This window comes from Electrona antarctica (genome assembly GCF_951216825.1).
Source record: "Electrona antarctica genome assembly, chromosome: 20".
NCBI lineage: Eukaryota > Metazoa > Chordata > Actinopteri > Myctophiformes > Myctophidae > Electrona > Electrona antarctica.
Window position 1 is genome coordinate 40,680,120 of NC_136801.1, and position 12,766 is coordinate 40,692,885.

Genomic DNA, 12,766 nt, shown 5'->3' on the forward strand with positions numbered 1-12,766 from the left:
CTGCCCGGCATCATGTTACGTAACATAATGATGAGACCGCTTATCAAATATGTGACATAAAAGGTTGGGCTTCGTCGAGCGTGCGAATCCAGTCAAACTGCATCGATCATGCGTGCCGCGCTCCGCCGTTCACGATCAATAGAGTTTACGTCCGACCCAAACAACGCGCCATGCATGCAACGGCATCTGCATGACGAGGGAAGACGTCTCCACGATGTCTTCCACGTGTTTAGCATTCGGGGGATTGGCTTCAAAGCGCGCCTATATTGTCTGTTATCTTGACTGGCGTGAGCGTCCAGGGAGTACACTGAAAGCATAATAACAATGCTTGTGTACTGTATACGCACTTGTACACATGTGTCATACAGCATGCATATTGTCAGCGAACACGTGTTCCAATGGATTCCAATGTCGTTATTTCAGTGTGGATTTTTTGTCCTAACACAAACATTAAATGCTATATTGACAATGAATGGAGAATTTTGCGTCATAATATGTAGACGAGCAAATCGGCTGTTTTCGTCCTGCACATAAATTCCCATGGACAATGAATGGAGAATGTATGTCAAATGTGACCAGTTTGACTGAGCAGACTCTTCACATACTAGAGCATGTCTGAAATGAGTGTCAGAGCTGAAATCGACATGTAAATATGAAATAAATGATTAAACGTGTAGCTAGGTTGTGATGTTAGAGACCACAGAAGTGAACCTTTCAAGCCTGTTTTCTCACCTCGCTGTTTTCTGCAAGACATTAGTCTATAAGCCATATCTCCAAAACTGGTGGGTCAAACTGAACAACCAATATGTCAATTTGGAGCTATGATTCCCTGCTTTCACATGACATGACAAATGTCGTATAAAATCGAAATGTTACGTCATGATGATGTACGATGATAAGAGCGCCCCTCACTTCACACGGGTGTGATGTTTTTGTGTGTCCAAAGTGAAGTAAAATACCTCTCTCTCTCTCTCTCTCTCTCTCTCTCCCTCTCTCTGTCTCTCTCTCTCTCTCCACCATCAGATGGACAGAAGGACATAGAGGATGAGTTGACCACAGGTCTGGAACTGGTAGACTCCTGCATCCGCTCTCTCCAGGAGTCGGGCATACTCAACAGTTCAGAAAGTAAGAGCCGTGTGTGTGTGTGTGTGTGTGTGTGTGTGTGTGTGTGTGTGTGTGTGTGTGTGTGTGTGTGTGTGTGTGTGTGTGTGTGTGTGTGTGTGTGTGTGTGTGTGTGTGTGTGTGTGTGTGTGTGTGTGTGTGTGTGTGTGTGTGGAGCTTTTTTTATTTAATATTTTTGTATTGGGTGGTTGAGTGGTTACATACATTCTTGAATACATATCAATACACAATTCATAAGCAATGATCATAGTCAAGGAGGAACAGGAAATGGTTTACATGACATTAGAGTTTTTAAACATTTTGTATTTAATTTAAGTTTATGGCTTCATCCACCCAATGTGTGTGATGTTCAAAGAATCAAACCTCAACTTTATCAGTCTATTGCAGAGCAGGGCTAACAGCCAGACAGACCGGCCCGAGTATAAATCCGTCTGTACTCTAACGTGCAGCCAGTAAGCAGCCCAGTTTAAACACTCTATTTCCTGCCTGCGCCGTGAAGGGACCTTCACAATAAAGCGTCTCCCTTTACCTCCCAATGAACTACATTTTACACTGTTTGTTATTGACAGGAAATGTAGTCTTAGTCGCGGTATTAAACTCTTAACAGCGTGTGTTTGAGAGAGAGAGAGAGAGAGCGAGAGAGAGCGAGAGTGAGAGTGAGAGTGAGAGTGAGAGTGAGAGTGAGAGAGAGAGAGAGAGAGACAGCGTTTCCAGACCTGAGCCGACAGCCGCGGCCGTTTTCTCTGTCGGCCAGCGTCTTTTCCGGGTTTTTAGACAGCTGGTGGATGGAAAAGAAGCTCCACCCACGCGGCTGACTGCCACGACGGCCAGATTCCCGGAAACGCTTGCCCCCGCGGCAGTCAGTCGCGGGGGTGGAGCTTAATTTCCATCCACCAGCTGTCTAAAAACACGGAAAAGATGCTGGCCGACAGAGAAAATGTCCACGCCTGTCTGGTATGTAGGTCTGGCTACGGCTAGAGAGAGAGAGAGAGAGTATACCGTTTACTACCACGCATCGGAGCGGCTGGCCGGCCCGCGGGGGCAACTGCCTCTACTGCCTCTACGATATCGCTGCGCCTGACTTCAGCACTCCCGACTCGCCACCGTTTTCTCAAAAGTTTGAGAAGCACAGATTTGAAGTGTCTCAACTCCTTTCAATCAGTTCATAATCCATTTAGTGCTGTTGACACGCACGCACGCACACACACATACAAGCACACATTTACAGACAGCAAACTTTTAAGTATACATTTATTTTATTTTTTTGTCAGTGAACTCCCAACTGCAGGTGACTGCATTCTGTTTTGCTAAATCTGTGTTTTGTTAATTAGCGCTGAGTCAGGCCTTCATACCGTACAGCGGCAGAGACCTGACACAGTCAGAGTTCCATTTTATTCATTTTCTTTTGTTTTGTTTCCCCGTTGTATTGGTCGTTGCCAACAACCTTAAAATGAGCTGTGGTCAGCCAAATTGTTGGCATTTTGCTATCTTAGGTTCAGTGAGAACAGTAAAAAAAAAAGCACTCAGGGCTGGTCTAATGTATACAGTGCATTGACAGCACAGATATTTCCTTACTTTTAGACAGCACATTATTTTTGATTAATCTAAGTCTTCTGTACAGTGTTGTTTTCGTCGACTAATACTGTGACGAAAGATGTTCGTCGACTACCTTTTTTCACTGACGAATTTCTAATCACTGCAACATCTTTTTTAAATTTCTTGTCCACATTTGGAGTTACATCATGGCAAGGTAACTACACAACCCAAACCTAAAAAAAAAGTGGTCTTACGCTTTAAGTGGGCCCAGCTGATCCAGTAATGTTGGGAACCGGGCCGCTGGTGTGTGTCTTAGTAAGATATATAACTCTGTAAAAAAGAGATATATAACTCTGGCACAGGGTCAGTTTCCAGTCTGAGCACAAAGCATCATCATTCAGACAGTCGTCCCACTGGAGTACAGTTGACAGGCCAAAGTCACACAGGGTGCCTGCATGTTCCCTCCCCCCCTCAGCCTGAGCCCAAACTAAATAAAGCTATAGTCTTTGTGCTGCCCTTGGCTCACTAACACCCTGCTATTAGATCGTGTTAGACGGGGACAGCACAGCAGACAGCACAGGGCCCCTGATGTCGTTTGGGTGACTGCACCGCACACCGCCCACAACACCTCTGTGGGCTTGTACAGTATAAGGTTCCTTCCTTAGGACTCGTGCACTTTGCACAACTGTAAACTGTCTGTAAATGGCAAATGGTAAATGGTGCATTTATATAGCGCCTTTATCCAAGGCGCTTTACAGAGATTGTGCATTACATTCACCCATTCATACACCGATGGCAGCGGAAACCATGCAAGGCACAAACTAGCACATCGGGAGCAATTTGGGGTTCAGTGTCTTGCTCAAGGACACTTCGACAGTAACTCTGGAGGAGCCCGGGTTCGAACTGGCAAGTAAAGCCCAATGCGTACTGCACCAGGACAGATGATGTTTATTTTGTTGGGTTGGCCACAGACTACAGTCATGCAGAGAGGTTGTGCACTGGGCAGTCTCAGATAGTTCTTTCCGTTTTTTGAGGGGCACTAGCCCTTCTTATAGTCATTAGTGTAGATTTCCGTCCTACACAAACATTACATTTCCATTGACAATGAATGGAGAATGTTACGTCACAGTGTCTGAGCAAATAGGCATAGTGTCCATTTTACGTCATGATGATGTACGACAGCTAGGGGTATTCACCTAGATTAGGTCAGGGGCCACAACTGTAGAATGATTGTGTGTGGAGGGCCGCACAGCATGCGCGCGAAGCGTGATTTTTTTTGGATTCTACAAATGCATTTTGTGTTCAAACACAAAGATCTATGTAGGCCAGGGGTCCTCAACTGGAAATGCTGAAGGTCCACAAATCATTTTTGAATAAGACCATGGTCCAGTCTCATGCGCGCGCAAATAAATGTGTGGGTCGCGGGCCACATGGGCCCCACGGGGTGGGGCTGCCCCCCTCGCCCCCACCCCTAGAAACAACCTTGCCTGTTTAGTACAGTCAAACCAAGCTTATACAAATCGGGTCCCATCCAACCAACCAATACTGGGGTGCAGAGTATGAAAATATATTTTTTCACTTTGACAAATATTCATTATTCACCTCCAAAAATCCAATTTTGTTTATTCAACTATGTGTGAATGTGTCACATTAACAGCCATTAACAGCTTGTGAGCCAGTCATCATGACATGCCGGTCCATAATACACAGGCACACAGGCACACACACACAATCAGTCGGTCCACATTCAGAGCGTCATTTTTTTTCTTCACTTTGACAAATATTCATTATTCACCTCCAAAAATCCAATTGTGTTCATTCAACTGAATGTGTGAATGTGTCACATTAACAGCCGCGGTCCACTTGTTGAGGACCACTGATGTAGGCTAATACAAGCTGAAAATACAAACACACTCACTCACTCACTCACTCACTCACTCACTCACTCACTCACTCACTCACTCACTCACACACACTGCAGGAGTCTGTCTAATTTATCTCCAAAAGCCCATGAATATGATAGAATATCATTTAGAATATCATTAGGTGCTAGATTACTGTCATAATCTAGCACTTTATATATCGCACACATCATACCTGTAACTTTCTCTCTTAAAAAAACCAAAAAAATATTTTTCTACGATGATAAGAGCACCCCTCACTTCACACGGGTGTGATTTTTTTCAGTACTAGCTGTGCATGGAAGAGCACCCCTCACTTCTCACTGGTGTGATTTTCCCATTGCATCTGAGGAACCTTTAGAACCAGAGAGAAAATCCACCAGGGCTTGGCAAATCCACTCCAGTATATATACTGGAGTGGATTTTTCTGGTAAAACCGTTTAATACACAATACAATACAAGACTTTAAATGCTGTTAAAAAATAATGTCATTATACCTTTAAATGATCAGTTGCCATAGTGGCTTTAACCCATTCTGGGCGGGAACCCCTTTTGGTGTTTTAAACATTATGTTATAATTTAGCTATTGAAAAATAGCAGATCTACAAAAATCATGAAAATGTGGCTCAAATCTTTGAATGTATATTCTTTCAGAGTGAACGTTTTTAACTCAAATCTTTGCTTCTGAGAGGTCCCTGGAACAACATATTTTCAGATGGGGGGGTCGGAGGCCAATTACATATCATGTTTGGGGTCCTTGACATGAAATATTGAGCACCACTGATACAGAAACATGAGGTTTTTCAGAAAATGTTCGACGTCAGGCCTAAATGGGTTAAGCGTTTGAGCGAGTGAATAAATCCGTGTCATGACGATTGAGATTCAGCGTGCATACAGAGAAGCCATTAACCCATTCTGGACGGTGAGCCCCTTTTGGTGTTTGTAGCATTGTGTTGTACTTTAGCTATTGAAAAATAGCAGATCTACAAGCTCATAGCGCGGCACCGAGTGCCGCGCTACGAGCTTGTAGGTCTGCTATTTTTGAAAAATTGTGAAAATGTGAATTGTGAAAAAATCTTTTTCTCAGAGGGAATCTTTGCTTCTGGGGGGTTCCTAGAACAACATATTTTCAGATGGGGGTCACCGGCCAATTACATATAATTGTGGGGGTCCTTGACGTGAAATATTGAGCACCACTGACATAGAAACATGAGGTATTTCAGAAAAGTGTCAGGATTTAGAAGACTTTTTTTTATTTATTTCGACACCAGGCCTAAATGGGTTAATGTGGATGGCATTTACTTTACAGGTCATCGGTGTTGGAACACTGCATTCCCATCTACACCTAATGCCCACTGACCTTTTCTTGATATTAGGAATGGTGGGTAATGGATGACATTTAAAGATTAGCTTCTGAACGCGGTGCTCCCGCACGTGCTTGATTTCAACCGTGTGTGTGTGTGTGTGTGTGCGTGTGCGTGTGCGTGTGCGCGTGCACGCGCGTGCGTGCGAGAAAGATGGAGGGCATGGTGCAGCCACTTGTGTGTGAGAGATTATACATACACAACGTGATGTGCTTCACTCAAATACACTGTGGTGGAAGAAGTAGCCTTACTCAAATATTTTCTTTTGTTTAAAGTGGGAAATTTGGTCTTTTCTTATTGGCCTAAAATATTGTCTATATACATATATTCATGAATCCACTTGCTGACCGGCTGTTGGTATAGGGCAATTTTTTTATAGGGGTTTCTTGTGACCCTGACATTAACATCCTATGGCAGGCAAAAAAATCATTTTGCTTTAAGTAGCATGTGACATGTCAAACTAGGGGGTTTTCATGATTCGGAATCCATTCCAAGCATTGGTTTTGCACAAAATACACTCATTGGGATAACAACAGCCATAGCCAAATGTGCTGACCTCATCACATTTTGTGCTGATCTCATCACATTTGTCATGACGTCTATGGCTGTTTTTTGTGCAAAACTAATGCTTGTAATGGATTCAGAATCATGAACCCCCCCTAGTTTGACATGTAACATGCTACATAAAGCATAAGGGAAGTTTGACATTTTTGACATTTTTGCCTGCCATAGGATGTTAATGGTAGGGTCACAAGAAACCCCTATAAAAGAATTGCCCAATAGTGACAGCCGGTCAGCAAGTGGATTCACAAATGTATGTATATAGACAATAGTTTAGGCCAATACAAAATACTATATATACCAAATGTCCCACCCGTCCACCCCATCTGCTGGACTACACTGCATGGGTCTCAACCCTTTCTTGGATCAGGGCCCTCTTGAAAACATTGAAAGCATTCACGGCTCACCCACCACATTGTTGGACATATAGAACCTCCGTCTGTCCTATACTCCTTATTCTGCCCAACGTACGCTTCCTGCTGAAAGGTGCCTCCTCCATCAGCCCGTAGGATTATAGGCCTATATGTGTAGTGACACATGTCACCTCCCCCGGGTGGCTTCCCTCCCCCACGTGTCCAGTGTCTATGCCTTTAGACCAGGGGTGCCCAAAATGTAGATTGTGATCTATACCTACATCACAAAGACTGCATGGTGCACTATCATTTTGGTTACTAGACTCAGACAACTCCTGGTGCCAGCTATAGAAGCTAGATCTTGCATGTCCACCTCTCTCTCAGCTCTACTTTTTACTTCTTTACCAATTTCTCCTCCCCCTTATACTAATAACACAGTAGCGCTAAACACTCTAAAGATTTGGTACCAGTTCCGTCATCACTTTATAAGTTCACTTTTTAAGTTCACCTCCGCTTCCCTATCCAGAACAATCATGCATTTCCCCCTTCTTTATTAGACGAGGCATTCTCCTAAGGGCATTCTCGGCATGCCCTCGGCATGCCCTTACGCTTCCATATGGAAGCCTAAGGGCATTAAGACTTTCTGGGATGTATACTCTGAGGGCACATTCTCCAGTTTCACCTCCCTGAGCTCCAGATACTCCATACCTCAATCACACCTTTTCAGATATTTCCAAATTAGACACTACATCTCGTCCAAGTTTACTGGTTTCCCTGTGCTACCCACCACTCAGCCCTGGTAGTGGTAGTTTACTGGTTTCCCTGTGCTACCCACCACTCAGCCCTGGTAGTGGTAGTTTACTGGTTTCCCTGTGCTACCCACCACTCAGCCCTGGTAGTGGTAGTTTACTGGTTTCCCTGTGCTACCCACCACTCAGCCCTGGTAGTGGTAGTTTACTGGTTTCCCTGCGCTACCCACCACTCAGCCCTGGTAGTGGTAGTTTACTGGTTTCCCTGTGCTACCTACCACTCAGCCCTGGTAGTGGTAGTTTACTGGTTTCCCTGTGCTACCTACCACTCAGCCCTGGTAGTGGTAGTTTACTGGTTTCCCTGTCCTACCCACCACTCAGCCCTGGTAGTGGTAGTTTACTGGTTTCCCTGTGCTACCCACCACTCAGCCCTGGTAGTGGTAGTTTACTGGTTTCCCTGTGCTACCCACCACTCAGCCCTGGTAGTGGTAGTTTACTGGTTTCCCTGTGCTACCCACCACTCAGCCCTGGTAGTGGTAGTTTACTGGTTTCCCTGTGCTACCCACCACTCAGCCCTGGTAGTGGTAGTTTACTGGTTTCCCTGTGCTACCCACCACTCAGCCCTGGGATGACTTACTAACTCTGATATCTCAACAGAAGGCAGTTATTTCCCAGTTATACTCTAACGACTTGATAAACACTCCACTAACAAAACAAAAACCGCTTGGGAACAGGAACTGGGTATTGCACTAACTCAGAAATGGTGGGATGGGGCAATCGACAAGGTTAGCTCCACCACCTCCTGTGCTCGTCTCGGGATTAATTCAATTCAAGGTTTTACACAGAGTCCATTACTCTAAAGCGAGACTGTCCACTATATACCCAAACGTTACAGATGAGTGTGACAGATGCCATGGTTCCCCATGCAACCTTAGTCACATGTTTTTTTATTGCCCCAAACTACGCTTCTACTGGGAATCAATTTGTAAGGCCCTCTCCGAGGTGCTCGGAGTGGATATACAGCCTTGTCCCCTACTGGCCATCTTCGGCACTCCTGCTGAGTCCCTACGTCTGGACCTTATGAAAACAGACATCGTGGCTTTCACGTCCTTACTAGCCAAACGCAGGATTCTCCTGCACTGGAAGGCTGCCCAGCCACCTTTCTTTTCCCAATGGATAAATGACGTAATGTACTTCCTCCAACTCGAGAAAATTAAATATTCACTCAGGGGCTCCAACGGTAAATTTGTTGTTAAAATGGAACCCATTCATACAGTACTTCAAAAACCTACAGAGGTTACCCCCAGACGAGACACCATGAGGTGTTAGTCACCCAGACCACGCTGCTATCCTATTCTCTACAGAGGTTACCCCCAGACGAGACACCATGAGGTGTTAGTCACCCAGACCACGCTGCTATCCTATTCTCTACAGAGGTTACCCCCAGACGAGACACCATGGTGTTAGTCACCCAGACCACGCTGCTAGCCTATTCTCTACAGAGGTTACCCCCAGACGAGACACCATGGTGTTAGTCACCCAGACCACGCTGCTAGCCTATTCTCTACAGAGGTTACCCCCAGACGAGACACCATGAGGTGTTAGTCACCCAGACCACGCTGCTATCCTATTCTCTACAGAGGTTACCCCCAGACGAGACACCATGGTGTTAGTCACCCAGACCACGCTGCTATCCTATTCTCTACAGAGGTTACCCCCAGACGAGACACCATGAGGTGTTAGTCACCCAGACCACGCTGCTATCCTATTCTCTACAGAGGTTACCCCCAGACGAGACACCATGAGGTGTTAGTCACCCAGACCACACTGCTATCCTATTCTCTACAGAGGTTACCCCCAGACGAGACACCATGGTGTTAGTCACCCAGACCACGCTGCTATCCTATTCTCTACATTTGAATATCCTCTTGTTTATTCCCCTCTCTTTCTCCCCTCTTTCTCTAATACTCTCTGCTTAGTGTCCACCCACTGACTGCAGGTTGAGGTGCAAATATGCATATGTGACTAAATTTGACTGAGGGACTGCCATTGGAATTTTTTGAATTTTCGTTTTTTCATGTCATATGAAAGCAGGGAATCATAGCTTCAAATTGACATATTGGTTGTTCAGTTTTACCCACCAGTTTTGGAGATATGGCTTATAGAGTAATGTCTTGCAGAAAACAGCGAGTTGAGAAAACAGGTTTGAAAGGCTCACTTCTGTGGTCTCTAACATTACACCTAGGTGCATGTTTAAGCATTTATTTCATATTTATATGTCGATTTCAGCTCTGACACTTATTTCAGACATGATCTAGTATGTGAAGAGTCTGCCTGTGCTATTAACTCATTTTTGAAGAAAAAAAATAAGAGGTTTTTCTCCTCTGGTGAAAAGCTGGAATTTGCGTGATGGCAGGCTCTCAGTCAAATCTGGTCACATATAGGCCTGGGCTCGGAGGCAGGTGGTCATGCGCAGTGTAGGCGGGTGGAGGCTGTAGGTAGGGTGTACTGGAAGGAGTGCCGATGAAGAACAGAGCTAATTCTCATTTTTGTACTTGTATGTTTATTTCTATTTTTTGTATTTTTTGTTCCAATAAGTGTCACTGTCGGGCGGAGGGGGGGTGGGGGGGGGGGGGGGGGGGTGGATGGGAGGTAGGAGGTCGTCCTCTAGTGAAAAAACTAAAAATGTTTGTACGCCCTAATTTCTATTTTCTCCCTGTATATAGGCGAGATATTGTATGTTGTGACCAACTGCTGCTGGTATGAACAATAACAAATCACACCCGTGTGAACTGAGTGGTGCAGTGACGTCACACACTAACCATAGCAACCATGCTCTCCATGTGTGGGGCCACGTACAGGTACACAGGTACATACAGACAAAGCTGGTTGTTGGAGTGGTTTGCACCACTCAAAAACCATAAATATTAAAGACTGCATGGTGCAGGTAGACACACATGTAAAATAAATACAAACTTGAATTAAGTGCGTTATATCATATTCAATGCCATTGCCGCTATTCCAAAGCCCCCTCGGGTACATTGTTTAACAATTTTCAGCAATTTTCTTGGTGGGTAGATCCCGTTGAGCTTGTCATTTTTGAAAGCAGCTCTCAAGTCAAAACAGTGTGGGCACCTCCGCCGTTAGACGATAAGATTCAACCACCCCGTCTGGTGGGCAGATATACTTTTCCACTTTTTTCATATTAATGTTATATTATCATTAAGATCGCACCCTCGCAATCACTGTAGGAGAAGAAGAAAAAAAGTGAATACGTAAAAGCATAACACGATGTGGCCTCCATGACAGATGCCCCCTCTATTTCTCTTTGAGACTAAGGCAGTTGTTTAAGCTCGATCCAGTGGAAAGCCAGACATTGTGTACAATCATGTCAACAGATAATCTGCTTCCTCCGGTATCTGCCTCCACTGTGACTCTGACTGAGTTCAAATAAAACACTGTCAATATTAGTAGCCAATTTTTCTTTATCCCCTTTTGTCTCCAATTTAGGAGGGAGAGAACAAGTGCATTTTCCGGCAGCGGAACACCCGCGGCAGGCGGTACAGTGTTTCTCGGCGGCATCAGTCCAAAACTCTATACCCCAAACCCTAAACATATAACCCTATAACCGCAAGCACGGACGAACGCACTGCAGCGGAAGCGAGAGGCAGTCGAGTGTCAAAATCCCCCCAGTTTCCCTGGCAAATGCCGCCCCTGCTCCCATAGTTATAAGGCTGCTCCCTGATGCTGGATCTGCTATTTTTGAGTCTCCTCCCAGCGAGTGGGACGACTGTGGCTCAAGAGGTAGAGCAGGTCGTCCAATGATCCATGGGTCGGCGGTTCGAATCCCGGCTCCTCCTGGCTACATGTCGAAGTGTCCTTGGGCAAGACACTGAACCCCAAATTGCTCCCGATGTGCTGGTTGGTACCTTGCATGGCTTCCGCCGCCATCGGTGTATGAATGTGTTTGTGAATGGGTGAATGTAATGCACAATCTATGTAAAGCGCCTTGGATAAAGGCGCTATATAAATGCACCATTTACCATTTAGCGAGTGGTTAAGAAAACCCAAAAACACTAGCAAGGGGGTCCCTGCGTTGTGTTACATTGAAAAATTGGTGAACCTGCGAATACGGTTTCGACGGAAGCAACAGCTGTGCCTATTGGAGATATAGTCTTGCACAGCAGGGACCTGCAAGCTGCGGTCCCTGGCGCTTAAGCTCCACTAAGTTCCATTGTTAATCCCGGGCCTGCTGCCAGTGATCAAGGAGCCCCTACCGGGAGGACTACTCTTATATCGCCCATGATGCAACACTCCCTGCTGACAGGCCCCAGCCTGTAGTAGTATACGTGCAATGACCAATAGTCTGGCAGCCATGGGGGTGTGAAGTTGATTTATAATACATACATTCATATGAATCCGCTTGCTGACCGACTGTCAGCATTGAACAATCTGTTTTATAACCCGGGGGTTTTCATGATTCTGAATCCATTCCAATCATTACTTTTGCACAAAAAGCACTCCTTATTGGGCTTAGAACGGCCATATAGCCGTCGTCACATGTGTGTGACCTGATCACTTCACATGTGATCAGGTCAGCACATTTGGGCAAGTTTGACATGTCATATGCTAAGCATATGACATGTGCCTTATATAGGATGTTAATGGTACGGTCACATATGTGACCAGATTTGACTGAGAGCCTGCAATCACGCAAACTCCATGCAGCTTTTCACCAGAGGATTTGTTATTGAGCCGTTATTTCACCCGACCTCTGTGTGTGTGTGCGTGTGCGTGTGCGTGCGCGTGTGCGTGTGCGCGTGTGTGTGTGTGTGTGTGTCTGTGCGTGCTTGCGTATATATATTAATGAATGTTTAGACATTACAAGACTTGCTGCAATATACGCCTAATTTCACCCGAAGGGCTGAAGGCACGCATGCACACACACGCACACGCACACGCACGCACACACAAACACACGTGAGAGAGCGATGCCGAGTTTGGATGCTCATGCAGGCACTAAGTGCTCGTCAATAATTCATAAAAAAGCATGGGATGAATCAAGATGAGAGGAGACCGAGCCTGTTGTGAGCAAGAAGCGCACGCACGCACGCACGCACGCACGCACGCACGCACGCACGCACGCACACAGCAGAGGAGATGATATTGGTTCACTCACA

General features: G+C 45.5%; 1 protein-coding gene across 1 annotated transcript in view; it reads left to right on the forward strand.

Annotated features, from left to right (window-relative positions):
* Positions 1 to 12,766, forward strand: part of LOC306913334 (catenin delta-2-like) — a gene marked incomplete at its 3' end in the record, with an annotated part of 786,501 nt that overhangs the window by 319,270 nt on the left and 454,465 nt on the right. The window contains exon 5 of the mRNA XM_079489921.1: positions 1,024 to 1,125. Coding sequence (XP_079346047.1) covers positions 1,024 to 1,125 — 102 coding nt within the window. The remainder of the gene's footprint in view (positions 1 to 1,023; positions 1,126 to 12,766) is intronic.